At 42.6% G+C, this 18,844-nt stretch overlaps 1 protein-coding gene across 1 annotated transcript in view; it reads left to right on the top strand.

Moving 5' to 3' along the window:
• Positions 1-18,590, top strand: part of LOC111218440 (Krueppel-like factor 7) — a 57,997-nt gene extending 39,407 nt beyond the window's left edge. Inside the window, exons 2-4 of the mRNA XM_022740748.1 lie at positions 547-1,198; positions 11,376-11,499; positions 18,509-18,590. Coding sequence (XP_022596469.1) covers positions 547-1,198; positions 11,376-11,499; positions 18,509-18,560 — 828 coding nt within the window. The 3' untranslated portion in view covers positions 18,561-18,590. The remainder of the gene's footprint in view (positions 1-546; positions 1,199-11,375; positions 11,500-18,508) is intronic.
• The last annotated feature ends 254 nt before the right edge of the window (positions 18,591-18,844 follow it).

The raw sequence follows: 18,844 nt of genomic DNA, 5'->3' as shown, positions 1-18,844 counted from the left end.
CTTTGAGTTTTCAATAAATCTGAGCAGCAACAATCGTCCCTTCAAAATAGTAAACACATGAAAAAAAAATCAGAGATAGCTGTTTACATTAGATCATGGCAAAGCCAAGAGTGCCAGAAGTTCAAAACATGAGGAGGCTGGTGTGGTGGAGATGGCAAGCAGCAAGAAACTGTGCTGACGTGAAGGAATCACTAGAGTAATAATGAGATCTGTCAGGTTATAAAGAGCTATACACCTGTATGAATTTGATTGGATTTTACTAGTCAGCTGGTGGTCAAGTATTTTATTAATAAGCCATGTTTACTGATGCATGAATGAAACGCTGCTGGCCGATCAGCTGATACAACCGTGACTTCAGTGTTTAGCCTGAGCAAACGTGCTCAAAATGTGAGTCGGGTTGAACAAGGCAATCAAAGGTCTGTTGCACTGACATCCTGCATGTGCAACTGTGTGTGACTGGAGGTCTAAGAAACACTGAACTGACAGATACAAGTTCAGTATGTTAATGTCTGACTCTGGGTCTCTGTGTGTTTCCTTGTCTTGCAGACATGTCTAGAGTTGGAGCGGTATCTACAGACGGAGCCCAAGCGACTCTCAGAGCTCTTTGATGAGGAGCTGGATTGCCTCTTAACACCGGCATTCATGCAGGGTGGTGACAGTGATGAGGACCTGATGGACCCCCTTCTCCCCAGCCTGCCTGACCAGCCCAGCCCGCCCCCACTACTTGTGACTCTCCCCAAGGTGCAGGCCAAGATCCTCCAGGTGCCCAACCACAGCAAGACCCAAGTGGAAGCAGGGACCGAAACTCTGACAACCAAGGAGCAAGTCCTCGGAGGAGTCAGCGCCGCACAGCTTAGCGCTGCTGTTACATCCCTAACACCGCCGTCATCACCAGAGCTCGGCCGCCACCTCATCAAACCCACACAAACACTCACTGCGACGGCAGATGGCACCTTAACGCTCAAATTTGTGGCAAAGAAGGTAGGCTTAGGGGCCGCCAAGCTGGTGGCAGCACGGGCATTACCGTCGCCGCCAAGCCGAGGAGGGACCCTCAGTGACAGCGAGCAGGGAGGAGGAGGAAGTCTGGGAGGAGATGTACCAGAGAACAAGAAGAGAGTCCACCGGTGCCAGTTTAATGGCTGCAGGAAGGTTTACACCAAGAGCTCCCATCTGAAGGCACATCAGAGGACCCACACAGGTAAGACCTTCACTGCACTCTCTACCTTCAAGTACTTTATATTAAGATGCTAAGATTTTTATCTATCTCAGCTCTCTATTCCAGCACTTTGGATTTGAAATGAATCAGCGATTATGAGGTGACAGTGCTGACTTTCAGCTGTAATTACATGGTATTCACATCGACACTGAGTGAACACTGTAGGACTCGTAGCCCATTGTATACCTGAGGCTCTTTTGATCAAATTTGCAAAATGGGATCTCGTCCTCTCGCTCATTTTGACACATTTTACTATTCAAAATGAATACTATGTTTATGATCCATGCTTGGACGTGCAGGAAACCTGTAGGACTTTCAAATCTATCTGAGCGGCAATCATGTGTGAAACCTGACAGTGCTGCCATCTGTGATCTGTGTTTCGGCGGCGATGAAATGGACCCAATGCCCCACAGTTTTAGAACACTGCAGCAGGACCACATACAGATATGGCAACAGAGGAGTTGCATGGCCAAATTCTGTAACGTTCTTGGTTGGCCAAGTGGGTCACATGACCTCAGTCCAACAGATAATATGTTTTACTGCTGAAGACCAGACTGAATGCCAGAAGCCCTGAAACAAGAAAGGTCTGACAGAGCATCAGCAGGGAAGATACCAAGTGTCTGATGTCTGACTTCAGATTTGGCATCAGATATTGAAAATGATGAGTTTATTGAAGTTCATGCAACTTTTCAACCTTTCCAGTGACTGTCTATATGTAGGCTACAATGGCTACAGTTCCTACAGTGTTAATATACTAACAATAAAGCTGATTGTCAGCATTTCTTACATCATGTTCCTTTTCAAACCTGATGTGCTGGGGTTGTAAAACAAACATTCAGCACTGTTGTTGTACAAGATGTTATAATTTCATGTGCTTAAACCTGTAGCTTTGATTAAGACTCAGCACATGTATATCACTCACCTTTTGAGTTGGTTGTGCTTCTATAGAAATCTTTAAAGAAAACATTTTATATCTCTGATATTTGAGGTTTTTTCAGAGAGAGATTAGGACCTCCCTTCTTCTTCTACTTCCTCTAGATCATCTAGATTTATTCATTTCCTCATTAGCCTTGATACCAGCTGAGTGCCAAAAGGCCCTACTTCAATAATTGCCTGTTGATTGATAGGACTACTAGTAAATGACTTTGCGAATTCAGCCGTGTCCGACTGGGTCTGACATGCAGCTTTAGCTGCTAACTACAGCTGCCCTGTCAGTGACCCTCAGACAGAACACACACCAGGGTAATGTGTCCAGTGGCTGGCAGCTGTGTGCTTTCTGCAGCGTTAGCATGTGGCGGCAGGCTTTATGTTGATGAAGGAGACACTTGTGTGAAGACCGAGGCAGATTATGATGAATGCACAATTTGCTTGAGTTTAAACAGCATTAAGTAACCTGAAACGCCTGTCAATAAGGACCAGTCAGTCATATTATTCATGTGTTATCGCTCACAACACAGAAACAAAACCTTTCAATCAATTCCACACTGAAGTCTGTCAACCAGGCTGAAGAAGATCTTTCATGTGTGTAAAGTCATGGCTCAAACTAGTAATAGTTTTCTTGTTTCACATACAGTCAAGGGAATAAAAAAATGTGCTCTGACTTGTCAGCTTCATGAATCGTCTGTAAATCTAAATGATTATTCATATTGGAGGTTGTTTAGATTCATGCGTGTCTCTTGGAGGCACTACACTACTTTTAAAGTGACAGGAACCAGTGCCCCACGGATTTGTACACTCTTAGAAATCCATTCAACTGTTTTCAAGTCAAAATATTTTCTGGATTGAACATCTTTGAGCCATGAGTAACTGAAGCTGAATACGTCACTTATCTGCAGCATGGGGCCTGTGCAGACTTGTACCACCTGAGGCTAGCATTATTCAACTTTAGCCTTAACCACAGCATCATTTACAGTATCTGGAGTAGTTCATGGCCTCCAGTTGTCATCTTCCACTGTTAGCAGTTTTCCTTGGTGTTCACCAGGATTACTGTACATAGCCTGCAGACCTCCACTGTATTAATACTGGCAACCTTGGCATCATTAATCCAGCGTGTTACAGGCTTATATGATCCCAGTGACCATTGCATGGCTTTAGGTGTAGCATTATATTCCAGGGCAGCACCTACCATAGCCTGAGGACCCCACAGCTGTAGCTTTATTATAGCTAATCTGGAATGGAGCAACTAGCTTTCTGGTAGCGTGACTGCTAGCTGCAGTATCTTTTAATCTTCTGATGATTCTACAGTTGAGTCATGCTAACCAGCATTGAGCTTTTTCAAAGCAAAATCATTCGCTGAGAAAAAAGAAGACACCCTGAAGACACTGCAGCTTCTACACTGTGTGTGTGTGTGTGTGGTATAAATGTGGGGGCGGTGTATTCCCTCCCGATGTGTTCATTACAAGCACAGTACTGTGGTTTAATTAGCTTAATCCTCTTTTTGGGTTATTATGACCATAAATCATTGAACATACATGTAGGGAGGGATTAACGTAGCCAAGACACAGGGAGGAGCAGCAGCAGCAGAAAGCCTGCACAGCATCAATACACTTACTGTCACATAGTGCACACCAGAGGCCATTAGAAACATCATTATAGCGAGGTCTGTCAGGAGTACACTGTACATGTGCCGCAATTCCACATTATGTTGGTAATCGTATTCCTCCGTTCATAACCAAAACAATTTCTCTGAGCCGCGGCTCTGATGTGAAGTCAGGTTTATTTTCTCATATGAAAATGTTCAATTAGGGATGAGTTGTAATAATAGATGTATAAATTAATTCAGTAAATCTCTAAAGTCCCCAGGCAGAGCTGTTCTGAATCAGAGCCAGGGTTTTGTAGTTCGCTGGGTGTTATTTTTTTCACTCTCCTGGATCTGGTTGGATCTCTGAAAACAGTACATGGCTAATAACTGTATCCTCATTGTTATGAAAGCAGCAGTCCAAAAGAATACACTTAACTGCATACTTGGCTCTGGATAGCAGAATAGATAAGCGGTTTTGGAAGGAGCGTTGTCTTTCAAAAGTATTAGCTGCGCTTAATGACATTGTTTTTTGGGGGAGCATCTTCTCAGTATGCGGGCAACTTTTTCTACAACTGCCAATAAACCTGAAACAATATTTGGATGTGCGTACATCACACTGCTGCTCATAGGAACATGTAGGATGATGTGCTTCTATTAGTCAGACATCAAACAAAGATTTTTAGATTAGCTAAGGCAAAAGGCTGTTTAACTCTGACGGGGCTAGGCTAGCCGTACCCCCCCCCTGTGTATAACACCTTCCAACAACTCCAAGCTGACTGGTTTAGGTGTCATGGTTAAATGAAAGTATTACACATCCAGAACAACACAATAGACAGTCACTACTATAGCAAATGTATAGCAGTGGTGTGCTACAATACACAGTCCTCATTATGTGAAAATGTGTAAAAGGTATTTACTGTTATTTTGTAAAAGATATATTTCTAATAGGTTTAAGTACAAAATGACAGAACAACAGAATCCCATAAAATGAAGAAATGTCAGTTAATATTCTCCATAGCCCATAGTTCGGCACACATCCAAATTAAAGACCTCTGACAGTTCAGTGCATAATCCGACATTAAATGTTTGCAAACAAAAATATTGTACCTTTTCAGTATATATATTACATATAGTCACATCCTTACCAACAACATTTCTGATAATTAGTTTTTAGATTTTCTCATATACATTTTTCTGTTGCTCCAAGCAGCCATTCATTTCTATTCATTTCTATATGGTCTGAAAATCAATTAGCAGACTGCTGAAACAGAGTTGTATAATCTTCATTAACGAGTCTGCATTCCTTTTTTGTCAATATTACTTGTCATTGAGTGGAAATGTAGTTGTTAAATTGGAGTTAAATTGAAAATTTAAATGTAAAGTCTGCACTGTATGACCTCACAGTGGTAGTGTTGAAATAATGAATACAGATTTCATGTACACTGTGATGGTTTATGAAAGTGAAGCAAGTTTCATGAGTGAGGCACTTTATTTTGGAAACCAGTGGACAAAAACAAAAACAAACAAACATTCAAATTTATACAACCTTTCACATATGATTTTGCCAAAGTGTAATCTGTGATGTGAAGTATAATTATGTGATGTGTAGTTCACGGGTTAAAACATCGGCATGGTCACTCCAGCTTGAGTCTGACTTTTCAAGACCTCAACCCCCGCCCTGGCCCCAGGTACCACACAGCCTCATGTGGATTCAGGAGAAAAAAACCCTGCTGTAACCCCAGACCTCCCCACACACACACACACACACACACACACACACATACCTCTGTACTCCTCTACACCCACTGAATCCAACCTCCAACCTGCTCTCTCTCTCTCTCTCTCTCTCTCTCTCTCTCTCTCCCTCTCTCGCTCATTCAGTTGCCAAGCAACTGCATTCACACTGCCATAGAAGGTTGGTGCTGGTGGATTGTCCATCTTTTAAGTCTCGTCCTCTCTGCTGTGTCTCTCTTTCTCTCCCCCCTCCCCCCCCCCCCCCCGCCCCCCTTTCTCTCAGTTGCTAGGTGACTTTATCACGCATCCTTGCCTTGCCGTGCTATAATTGGCTGGCGTCATGGTTGCTGTGGCGTCAGGCCCGAGCTGGCCTTGCTTCATTCCACCAACACCGTGTGTGTGTGTGTGTGTGTGTGTGTGTGTGTACGGGGGGGGGGGGGTCCTATTGAAGGAAGATGGGGTGCTCTGGCCAATTACAGAAGACGGGTGTGAAACGGCCGCCTGTCTGGCACCTGCGGCCCCCACTCATACCCCGTATCACACACACACACATATGCAGGTTGAGAGTGTAGCATTTCTCCAACAGGCCTAGAGGATAAGCTGCCAAGTGGTTTGCTATTGTATGTTGAAAATATTGGTCCTGTATTCAGTCCTGAGTGAGGAGGACTCTGTGGAGTGAGTAGGAGGATTCACACACACAGATACTACTCCCCAAGATTCAACACGGATGATTTTTGGTTCTTTACAGAACTAGAAGTAATATGTCACAGAATCACATACACTCACATTTTTCACAGCTGAACCAGAGGATTGTGGGCTTTTACAAAAATACAGAACTTCCTGTTATACCTTCAAAGTAGGTTAAATATGTCTAGTTTGTCTATTTTAAAACAAACAAAATGGGAAATTCTTGTAGTGATTATGACTGTCTTGGTCTCTCCCAGCTTAGTTAACCATGGCTGAGGTGAATAAGAAATAACATGAACACATAAGAACAACTAAATCTTTAATTGACCATTAAAGCCCAACCTATAAATCAACAGGCCAATATTATCAGTCCATATTAACTTGTCACAGTCACACTGCCATCAGGGAGATGTCTGCTCATAGTAACAGTAAAATTTATTGTTTCACTGTAAAATATTTTTATGTGTTTATGTACAAAAAAAGAAGAGGAAGAAAGAGAAGAGGTGTTTTATAATTCTCAAGCACTGATATTAGGTTTGTCGTGGTCACAGAAATAATATGGCGGCTTGTACCGTAGAGCTGCCGAAACATTTATCACCAGTAAGTTCCTCCAGCTGCTCCTGGGGGGATCTGACACATGCTGGTAGATGAAGTCTCTCCAGTTTGTTCTTAAGTCAACTTCCCCCCCCAGGGTTTCCACCAAGCGAGTCCTCTCCCTCCAAAGAGAGACAGAGCCTCAGTTGGTGTCTGAACCACCTCACTTGTTTCCACCTAATGCGAAGGTGCAGTAACTTAATAACAAGCTCTTCCTGAACACAGAGAAACCTCATCATACTTTTACGTCATCACTTAAATTCTTGAGTGACGCTTCATCATCATTGGGCTGATACAAAGCCTTCATCACTGCAGCTGATGCATCCTGTAACCCTTTGGGACATCCCATTCAGCTTTCATGGTCTGTGATGAGGCTTTGAAAGCACACCAATGTTGAATTATTTGTTCTTTTTATTCCATTCATCTGTGATTTTTGTCAAAATCTGGCACCACTGATACATTACCCACAATGCATAGCTTTATGTGTGTTATGCTAGTAATGTAATGTAGCCTCAAGCGGAGATGAGGAGCAGACTACAGGTCTAGTCGGCTCACTAGTGCAAAATTGAAATGAAAGCCACAAAAACCTGCAAAAGAAAAGGGTGAAACATAATTTCTTTAATTTTCAAATTTGTAGTTTTCAGCCCCAACCAACTCTAGAGCTGCCAAAAAAGGCTTAATACAAATCTCTTTACATATGCAATAGCACTCCCCAAGACCTGTAAACAGACTTTGATGTGTAAAATCCAAAATAAAAAACTGAGAGTAACTCTAATGGCAAAAGGCAATGGAATACAGAAGCCAGTTTAACAGAAGCTTCGGTGAAGGTGAGACTCTGTCCTCTGCCCAGGATGGTCAACCAGATCAGAAAGTGTAGAGGGGCTGGCAGGAGAAGGCCTGTTTCCAAAACTGCACAATGGCGAGGCAGAAACAAAACCCAAATCCCTGTTGTGGAAATCAGAAACCAACTGCATGAGATTTGCCTGGAGAATTTGAATATGCAAATCCAGGACAGCGCAGCTCGTGATCTGGAATTCATTTAGTCCGAGAACAACTGCGTCACCCGGCAGACATACGGTGTCTGTGGATGAAAGATGACTCCGTTCAAAGAGACACGGGAACTGGGGGGGAAATACAGGGGAATAGGGCATCATTCACAGTTGGATGTTCCTGTAGCACATCATCTTTTACTTGTCATTGCATCACCTTGCTGCTCTGGACCTGTGAAGGTGTACCCTCTGCTGGTTGGCTTATTCTGTCACGATGATTAAATTAAAGTTCAGAAACCCAATCTCATGTTTAGCAGGTATGTGATGAAGAAATTTTTCCCTGCGGTATGACTGGGGATTTATGGGTAAACAGAATGAAAGATGATGAAAATGAAAATAGGAAGCTGCATCTGTAGACATGTCCGCATTGGCATTTTGGGCATTTCGAAAAAATAAGTTTCCTTCAGCCGGTGTATTAGGATGTTTTCTAAAAGGTTTAACAAGATCATATAATAATAAAAAATGAGTCTGGGTAATCATTTCATTTGATTATTTGTCAGACATTGTGTTCTTTTTAGCTAACCAATCAAAAAAAAAGTGACGTAACTGTCTCATCAAAATCATTTCAGTAATTTCAGCCACAGTAGTGGATGCAAAAAAAAAACATTGAAGTTGAAGAAATCTGTCAGTTCAAGAGGTGTCGTTCAGCTGTGTCAAATTTAAACACACTTGCTGCCATTTTTTGGCTCGGGCACAGCAAGATGACCCTGACGATCGCATCAGGACAACAGCTGTCAGTGAGTACAACACCAGAGAATCATTTCCCTTAGGTTTTTTTTTTTTTTTTGCCCACAATTTTTATTTCACCATAGCAACACAAAACTCGAAGGCGATGACCTTGAAAGTGAGGAGAAATTCCATTATGTGTTTTGAATGTGCAAATTCCAAAAGCCCACAATAGCTGATGTACTTGTGAACACATGCTTTTCTATTGCATCCTAATATGTTTCCACCATATTGTGAAATACTTCAGTTTTCATATTCGGCCCACTTTGCTCTGGACTGGTGTGTGTTTGGTGTGTGTGTGTGTGTTTGTGTTTGTCTTTTTACGAAGATTGGTGTGTGCTGTGATGGGAGTGGAGGGGCTGCTGGGACATCTGGCTAACTGACTGTAAGCTGCTGTATTACTCCCCATTAAGAGTCATTAAGACCCCAATTATAGTTACCACCCCCCAGTTCTCACACACACACACACATGACACTGAGTGGCGCACACTAGGGGTCTGCAATTAGATTTGGCCAGTTTTTTCGACACAGTGTGTGCAGTGTTTTAAAGTGCTTCCTCTCCATCAATATTGTGAATATTGTGAAATTCATATGGAAATTAAAGAGCTTTAAATGAACAAGTTTTGCCACAACACAAGGCGACATCATCCAGTTGGCAAATCAAATACACTGTATGCAATCGCACATTCCTGGTAGATTAGTGTCTAACAGCAGATGAGGGACTTTTTACTTCAAAGGTGCATGGAGAAGGGAAAAAGACAAAACTCTAGCAATACTTGTATTTACATTTTAGCAAAGGACAACTTGAATGTCACACCAGTGTGTTTCAGCTTGTGGCCTTCATCAGGGTTGAGTTAAGTTGTTTTCGAACATGTTGAAATGTTACTTATTATCATAGAGGAGGAGGAAAAGATGATTGCAGCTGTAAAAACTTATTTTTTTAATATTTTAAACGTGGGTAAACTTGCTAAAAAGGCGATTGACTCTTTTTACACTGCCAGTCGAGTTTGCCGGAGAGGGCACACACAATGCCACCACATGCAGTTACAGAGGTTGGTGATCCTGTAAGTGTCCGAGCCTCCGTGGAGAATCTTCGATTGGTGATTGTGTGTCTTTAAAACTTATTTGGGGGCTGCAGCTCACTCTTTCATACCCAAGCACAGTGTAGCCACGGTGTTTCTGGTTTAACAGCACCGTGCTGGGCAGGTGATAGGTGTGTTTACAGTGTCTGTGCTCTGCGAAAATGAGTGTCTTTATCTGGGTGTTGTGTTTATATCAAGGCCTTTCGGAGCCAGAGCCGATAAATACCCGCATCTACCGCAGAGTCATTTGACTCGGGTGTGAATGCTGATTGTTCCTTTTTCTGTTGCCAACCAAAGCCAGATGTCAGTGGGTCTTATCAGGTGTTTTTGACCAGTGAAAAAGGGGCTAAACTGGACTTCTTGGACTGTGTTTTGTCTTCTTTCTGGTACATGCAGCAACACAGCCACACCACTGCAGTCCCTCCTTGAACCCAGTTCCACTCCTTTTTGAAGTTTTGAACCACAAAAGCAACACAGGGGGCATCCAGGTGGCTCCCCTGGTAGAGCACATACCACATACCTTACCAGTCCTTACTGCAGTGGCCCGGGTTCAAATCCAGCCTGGGCCCTTTGCTGCATGTCATGTCTCTCCCCTAACTTTCCTGTCACTTAAAAAGAACACAGAACAGAGACACAGTATTGATGTGGATGAAAAACACATTTTTTGTAGTGTGATATATAATCCAGAAATTGCTTGTTAGTGTTTTGTTTCTCTATTATAGATCTAGTAACTTAAGTAGACTCAATTCAAGTGCCCATACTACGACATATTAAGTAGCTTTGTGATGCCAAGTATCAGTTCATGTGGCTCTCGCCTGATGAGAATGTTATTTAGTAGATAACAGATGAATGAATGTATTTTTATTTGCATCTAAATATGTTTTTTCTTACATTTGTATAGCGATAATTCAGTTTCAAAGTAGCTTAATAAAGGAAAATGGCTCATTATTAGTTGTAGTATTAATTGTTGGGGCAGTGTGTGATTTGTTGGAAGGCCAGATTTAGACCAGCTTTATCTGCTGACCCTCACACCCCACAGAAACACACTCTCCTACACAGTCAGACATCATCTGAAGTCCCATCTGAAGACAGTCTGCCCGTACACATTACAAACACACACATGCACCTCTAACCAAAAGACAAGCACCCACACACACACACGCACACAGCTGGAAGGCTTTCTATCACGGAGAGATAACTACAGGCTGAGAACAATAGACCATCTCTTCTCCCATCTGGTGAACTGGGGGATGAAACTTCATTTACATTTCAGATCCCACCACCTCAGGGTGTGTGTGTATGTGTGTGTGCGTCCGTGTGTGTGTGTGTGTGTGTGTGGGCAGGGGGGGGGTGCGGATGGTTGGTGATAGAGGGAACAAAACGAGATTCATTTCAGGGTGAATTTAGGATTATGAATTAACACGCTGCCGTGCTGAAAGACTTCATTTACAGCTAATTGAGTGTATTGGCTCATTGGAATGGCTGTTGTGTTAAAACTGGTCTGCCTGTCTGGCCCCCGGGCTGTGTGTGTGTGTGTGTGTGTGTGTGTGTGTGTGTGTGTGTGTGTGTGTGTGTGTGTGTGTGTGTGTGTGTGTGTGTTTGGGTTTGGAGAAAGCCAGGGGCGGTAACCTACATTAGTGAACAGCTGTAGTTTAGACGTGTGAAATTAGATGTAGAAATTGTAATAAAATGTGACACCTCCTCTCTCTCTCTCTGTCTCTCTCTCTCTCTCTCTCTCTCTCTCTCTCTCTCTCTCTCTCTCTCAGGTGAGAAGCCGTATAAGTGCTCATGGGAGGGCTGCGAATGGCGTTTTGCCCGCAGTGATGAGTTGACACGACACTACCGCAAACACACCGGAGCCAAGCCATTCAAGTGCAACCACTGCGACAGGTAAACACACAGACAGGCAACTGCTGCACACAAAAGCAAAGACAAACATACAGTATATTTTATATTTGCAGGACACTGATGCCCTTTGCCTGTATTCAACCTGCGTTTCCCAACAAGTAGAACTCCAAAAGAGCCTGTGTTACCTTCCTGTTACCCACTTTTCCTTTCAGGTCGGCCAGTGCATCACATATCTTTGTCTACAGAAGCACAGGTGTAAATAATAAAATTAATGACAGCTGAATCCATCTATTGGCACCTGGTGTTGTGCACGCTGGCTGACTAACGAAGCCATCGTTAATGTTATTAGTAACACCTGTGCTTTTTCGACTATGACAAGTCAGTGTATGGTGTAAAAAAAAAAAGAAGGCCTTTTAATTTGTTTATTTATAGTGAAAGATGGTCACAACTTCCCAAAGCCCAGGAGTCCACAACAGAGAATTGTAGTAGATGTATTTTTTCTATCAACTTGGTTCAGCATTAGTCAATATTACCCCAGGCTTTGACAGTTGCAGCCACTAAATAAATAGTCCAACTAACCCAAGCTAACATGAGAAATTAGTCTCATCCAGAATGTGACGAGAGACTTACTGTAGCATTTAGCTTAATGAACACTTACAGGAATGCTTAAACATTGTGAGACATGGGATAGTTAAATGTTGTTGTTCTTGTCATTGCTAGCTCTACTAACTGCCTAAAAGAGTAGAAATCTTTTTGTTAGCTAGCAAGCCAGTCAGGAATCACCAGAGATCTGTTCAGTGTTAAGGAAAAAGTGTGCGAAGCCGGAAACTTCTATGAACAAAATTCAAGACGTCTGAATTTTCTTTGTACTGTCATTAGACTTGGCTGTTGTTGGTCAGTAAATACATCCAATGAGTAAACCACAGTGTCCCATTTTCTGTTATTACGATACATGTTTAAAACACGACAAAAATAACATTACTTTGACAAAGCTAGGCTAACAATTTCCTCCTGCTTACAGATTAGGCTTAATACATCACAGAGCTACCCCCTGTGAACCCACAGAAAGTCAAAAATGATCAAGCTGATATCTGGTAAGAAACAGACAAGCTTGTAAATGAGTTTTCTTTGCATAATCTCTGTTAGTTGCTTGGTAATGCATCCAAAACAGCAGGGAGTCACTCAGAGGCTCTGACAAATGATAAATAAAACAACATTTTTCATTCAGCCTCGCTCTACATGCATCTCATGTGGCATTTGCAGACAGCATAATAACAACACATTTCACATCTCTTTTCTTATGCAGAACCAAATCAAATCCCTTTAAATAAACAGTTTAAAGACGTAATTCTGAAAATGGGTCGTGTTGAAGTTTAGAGGGAACGTGAGGATTTTCTTAAAAATATTTTCCTCCCTTAGCAGCTGTTTACAGGAGGAGCTCAGGTGGGTTCTTATCTGTCAGGATGATAAAGGTTCAAGACTGTGGCTTTGAGTGTAGGTAGTCAGTTTAACGATAAGGAAAGTTGTTATCTTTAAATTAAGTGAGTTCCTAATGGATTCACGTTGTGTGGCAGCCACAGGAATGCAGAAATAGACTGGATAATTACTCGTTTTTAAGTCACTTTGTCTGGTCAGTGGTGGAAGATTTTACTCATCAAACCTGCGTCAAAGCATTTTTTTTTCGCTGACTCACATCTGACGCAGTTTCACCTTGATGATGGGGAGTGTATTTCAACTGAAATCAAACTAAATCCCGTGGACAAAAGCCAGGGATGTCTTTGTGAGTCTGTTGAGAGTCACATCATCTCTGCTTGGTGTTTGGTCCTCAAGGTGGAGTGTGTGTGTGCGTGTGTGCGTGTGTGCATGTGTGCGTGCGTATGTGTGTGTGTGTGTGTGTGTGTGTGTGTGTGCTTACTCATGCCCCTCTGCTGCCAGTTAAATGGATTCTGGCTATTGGCAGACTGGTCGCAGCTAATTGAGTGGCACCAGATGCCAGCTCCACTTTAACATACACTATGTGTGTGTGTGTGTGTGTGTGTGTGCCTGCACTATCTTTACACCCCCCCCCCACACACACACACACACACACACTTTTGCCCTGGAGACAGTGTAATTGGCTGTTGTGGGTTCCCTCTAGTTTGGGTTTTAGACATTAAACCCTCCAGAAACCTGCTGGAAGCTTCTAATCCTGGCTGAGAGCTGGGACTGTATTAGCTCCTTTCTGGCACACACACACACACACACACACACACACAGACACACATACAAATACAGCATGTAAAGAAACAACACACACATGCACACAGAACAGAAAAACATTTAGATGCAAAGTCATATTGACTCGCATTAACATTTAAACGTCCAGACGTAACGACACACTTGGATACACAACACAGGCTCAAGCTGTGTCACAATTGAGGCTCTGTCTACTTCAAAGTCTGCATAGAAAGTGGGAGAAGTTATTTTGGGTGTCCAGGGCTTCTGAGGTAACAGCCCTGTTCATTTTCTGTATAGATGTGTCAGTATGCTGACAGTTGGAGCTCTTCATGGCTTGGATGGGCATGAAAATGTCCCGATTGAATCATCACTGCAAAGGATGAAAGTGTCTTCTTTGATTTAAAAGTCAAAGGAACTGTACATAAAAATGCACAGAGAGACGTAAACTACATCCCCCAGGAGCAGTGTGGTACAAGTTAACACCTCACAAGTTCAGTTCACACAGATGAAAATGGACTAGCTCACATTCACAGTTCACAATTTTGAACATTGTTCATTGTCCCAGAAATGAACTACTTCACGTTTCTTCCATTTCTTTTAAATGACTTACCCCCCCCCCCAATCATTACCATATTACTGTATACTGTTATATAGTCAGACAGAGATTACATTGAAAAGCCAAGAAAAAACAATGTGTCATCAAAACAGATCAGGTTACAAATGTAATTCAGCTCTACAGACATTTTTTTTTTGCAGAAAGTGAAAAAAAGAGGTGCAGTGAAAATATGTGCATTGCTGAAGAGGAAAATTTATTTAGCCCGAATGAACCAAATTACAGGCTCCACCGCCAACTTTATTACAGTCGCCAGCTGAAAGATGTGCTATGATTTTAATTTGCAGGCCGGGCGCTGCCGTAAAAACACAGTTCTTATGATGTTTTTCGGCAGATGGGATAGTAGCTTTTTTTTTGGGTGGCATTCGGTTCACATTCATCAGTCGCAGACAGGTATGTGCAGTTCACCATTCACCAAAGACATGAGCACGTCCAGTGACAGACTCTTTTAGGAAACATGCAGTCACAGAGCGTCATCCCTGTAGCGTGTGTCTCTAACATCACCTGAAGCTGAAGATAAATAATATAATAACACTACATTTTGTTCCTAACTGCAGCAACTTAGCATGAATTCTGAAATTACCACAGCTCTGATTTGGCCTCTGTCTGGTGTTTCCTCTATAGCAATGACCGCTGAGGCTGATGGGAGTTGTAGTAATCAGAGCCAGTTGCCTTACTTAACTGGCTGATGTCAGTGTACTGTACAACCTGTTTTGGGATGAGGCAACATGAGCCATCTTTCAGTTACTTTGGATGAATTATATGTTAGCTCGGCAGACGTTACACAGAACACACATTCTGATGCTACCACAGAAGAAGTAGATTCTTTGTTTATTTAGAAAATCTGTTTCATAACATCTTCCCTCTATCACTCTGCCAAGGAAATGTGCTTAACATAGCAAGGATACACCTCAATTATTACAGTAACACACACACACACACACACACACACACACACAGTCACACACACACACACACACACACACACACAGCTGCGGTGGGTGGAGCTCAACAGATATTAACATGAGAATGGCAAAAAGTGGCAACCATGGAGAGGTTAACATTAGATAGACTGTTCAATCTGACCACAGTTCTCCTGGGGGAAACACACACACACACACGCACACACACGCACACACACACACACACACACACACACACACACGTCAGTCTGTCATTAATCCTGCCTAATCAAGCGGGGACCCCCTGATGTTTCCATGGAGCTGGAGGGAGGAGGACTGATGAGGAGGAGGACAAAAAAAAAGAAGTCAGGTTGAGAAGGGAGAGTTTAGAGGAGGAGAAGAGGTGGATGGGAAGGAGGAGTGTGTGTGTGTATGTGTGTGTGTATGTGTGTGTGTGTGTGTGTGTGTGTGTGGGGGTGGGATGGGGTGGTGGGGCAGCGTGGTAGGGGCGATACCAGCTGGTCTGGCTGCTCCGCCTCCCTACAGTGACACAGTAACTGGCATGGCCATCTGTCCAGCCACACACACACACACACACACACACACACACAGATTGGTGAAGGTGCACAGTAGGTACCACATGGCCAGCTAAATAGGCTGAGGGGAAACACTAGACTACAGACAACAGAGAGCAAAGTTCAACTGTACACTCACACCCTGTTGACAGCATGAAAACCTGAATGAATTAACACATTAACAGGGGTTCTGTCCACACTTTATGTTTTTAACTGAGATTCTCAAGCATCAATGTCCACACTGAAACACCAAAACAGCAGGAAAGATAGCTGAATCTTTTAGTCTTTTTTTTTTCTGGTGGCAAAGTTGACGTTTTTAGACATCCATCATCTTTGTTTCAGAAATTTTAATGAGAAAGTCGCACGTCAACAGCAGCGGTGTTGTGCGATCGGCTACACTGACTCTCAAAATGAACGATCACAGAGAGTCAGAGGCTGCAGAAAGCTTGGATTTGTTTAGCGCCAGGCTATGCTTGTGAAGGGTGATCATTATACATGAGTGAATTTGAAAAGACCTGTTTTTTGTGGATGGAGATTGCTGGGGTGATGTGGACAGAGGGCCAAAACAGAGACACATTCACATTCACATTCACATCTCGACAAGGAGGAAGAGAGGTGATGAAGTGAAGAAGCAGGACTGAATAACACCCAGCGGGAAGCAGCAGGTTTACACTTTAACTGAATATAGTCGACATCTTTCTTTAGTCCTGACAGTAAATTGTGATGCCATATTTTTGGATCAGATGCTGTTGGTTTCATGGAACAGTCCTTTTTTTCAGAATCCAGTCGCTGCTTTTCGTATTTCTTTTCAAGCTAATCTTCAAGCACCACATTAAGAATAAGGTCCTCCAATCAATGACTGAGGCTCATTTGATTGTTTTCAATTTTACTTCAAACCATCATCATGAGGAGGTGGAGGTGGGGGAGTTAAACAACAACTGATTTGTCATTAGCATCAATTATCAATAGCAGTCGAAGAATACATCAGAACATAGCAGCTCAATGCACAGGACTTCAGTTTGACATATTTAGAAGCAATTCAGCTGCTTTTGAGTTGAATTTGTGAACATTTTCAAATGATTTCTTTGCTGTGTTTTGAATCCAGTTTCCTGCAGCATCTAAAGACATTGAGAGACTGAATCACAGCAGAAGCAGATTTTGCTGCAGCATGACAAACTTTCTATTATACTTTAGAGTGCTCAGCTCTGTCTGCTTGTATCTGGATAGAACAGCAGCCTGTCTAAATGCACACACACACACACACACACATACACAGTCGCACACACACAAAGAATAGCCTTGGCTAATTAATAATGAATAAAGCCTCTGGCAAATTGAATTTTTAATTTCTCATATTATTCTCTCCCACATTTTGTTTTGCCTCTCCTTTAGTCATATCACCCGTGATTCATTTTATTGTGCATGTTCAGCTTTAATGTCTTCACAATGGTGTCATAAAATTAAAACACTCCATTGTGAAGACATGACATAACACTGTGAATCTTATATTTTACATCACCTGGTTTTATGTCTCTCCTCAGAGCAGGTGCAGTCACCGCTGAGTTAAATGGCCCGGCATCAGAAAGCGCTGCCAGCCTGTCTGCGTCAGTGTCCATGTTCACAATACATATCTAATTAGCTTCTCCAGTCTGAGCTGGAGGAGTGACTGCAGAGCTGTGGAGGTCTGGCTGTGATTTATGGTGGTGTTTTAGTTGTATGCAGGAAATCACTGAGCCTGAATCGACCCATGTTCGCCTTTATGTCTGGGCTTCACTGGTGACGAAGTGAGATCATGACTGAAGTTCACTGTAGTTTTGAAATGAGGTGGTTGAAAATCTCTGTAGTTTTCCGTATTACTAAATTTGTGTGTTAAGAAATGAGCTAATGGCTTCATGTTGAAATAATACATTTACTATTAGCTTTTCCGCTGGGCTACATTCATTCAGTTTAATATGACTCTACAGAAGCAGCTATGGCAGTGGTCAATTCTGGATAAATCAATATGAAGTAATAGCACTTGTTAGATGCCTGGAGGACATCAGAGGTCATATTAGGATTAGGATATGTCCTGACTCAGGTGAGGTCGAGTCACACTGGCCGAGCTGGAGTTAGCATGTCTAATATTCAAACCTTATCCTTTGTGTTTCATTGCTGTTTAAACCAAAAGGTTAGAAAGACATAGCAGAGAGAGGATGGTACTGTCCAATATTTGTGAGACACTGTGGTTGATTGGTATCTATCTAACACTAGCTACTTAGCTTCACAGGCCACTTAGCTGTGCATCAAACAGAATACCAAACTAAACCAGAGCATGCGGTGGATAGTTCATGGGGGTCGGGACTGACAAGTATTCCGAGCAAATACATGGAGACAATGTTTACTGTAGAGGGTTGGAAGTGTGGAGCATTTCCAGCAAATACACATTGCCAGTGGGGAGTTCAAGGGGCATGGGATTATGGAGAGTTCCCAAGAAATACATAGAGCCAGTTGGGATTTAAGGGGGCCTGGGAGTGTGGCACTGATCAGCAACACTTGCCAACCTGAGCTTCTTTATATTGTCAGTTGAATTCATTTATGTAAGTTGTTTTTTTGTTTTGTTGTTTTCCTTTTCTGCTGGAGTTTTTTTACATATTAATACAGTTTCATCTTTATATTTTGTGTTTCTCACTTACTGTATTTTTCATACATATTTCATGGATCTTTTAGATCTTAGATGAACATGGTTTGTGTGTTTTTCTCTGCAGGTGTTTCTCTCGGTCGGACCACCTGGCCCTGCACATGAAGAGGCACATCTGAGGGGCAAAAAGAAAAGGAGTGGGAGAGGGGAAGAAGCAAGAGGAGGAAGAGGAGGAGGAGGAGAGATAGGAGGAAAGAGGGATGGGCAGTCGAGCTACCAACCGCCCACCTCGTTCACCCCGTTCAAAAACCAGTCGGCAGCCATGACGCCTGCAGGGCAGCGCATCCATCTGAGAGGGCCATAAAGATCGCACAGACTGAAGGCCCTCCCATCTTAAGACGGGGACTGGAGGAAAACAAGGAGTAGCTAGAATGTTGTTTTTCTTTAAAATTACACACTCACA

This window comes from Seriola dumerili, unplaced genomic scaffold (genome assembly GCF_002260705.1).
Source record: "Seriola dumerili isolate Sdu_G_001 unplaced genomic scaffold, Sdu_1.0 BDQW01000052.1, whole genome shotgun sequence".
Classification (NCBI taxonomy): Eukaryota; Metazoa; Chordata; class Actinopteri; order Carangiformes; family Carangidae; genus Seriola; species Seriola dumerili.
This window is presented reverse-complemented; position numbering and strand designations above follow the sequence as displayed.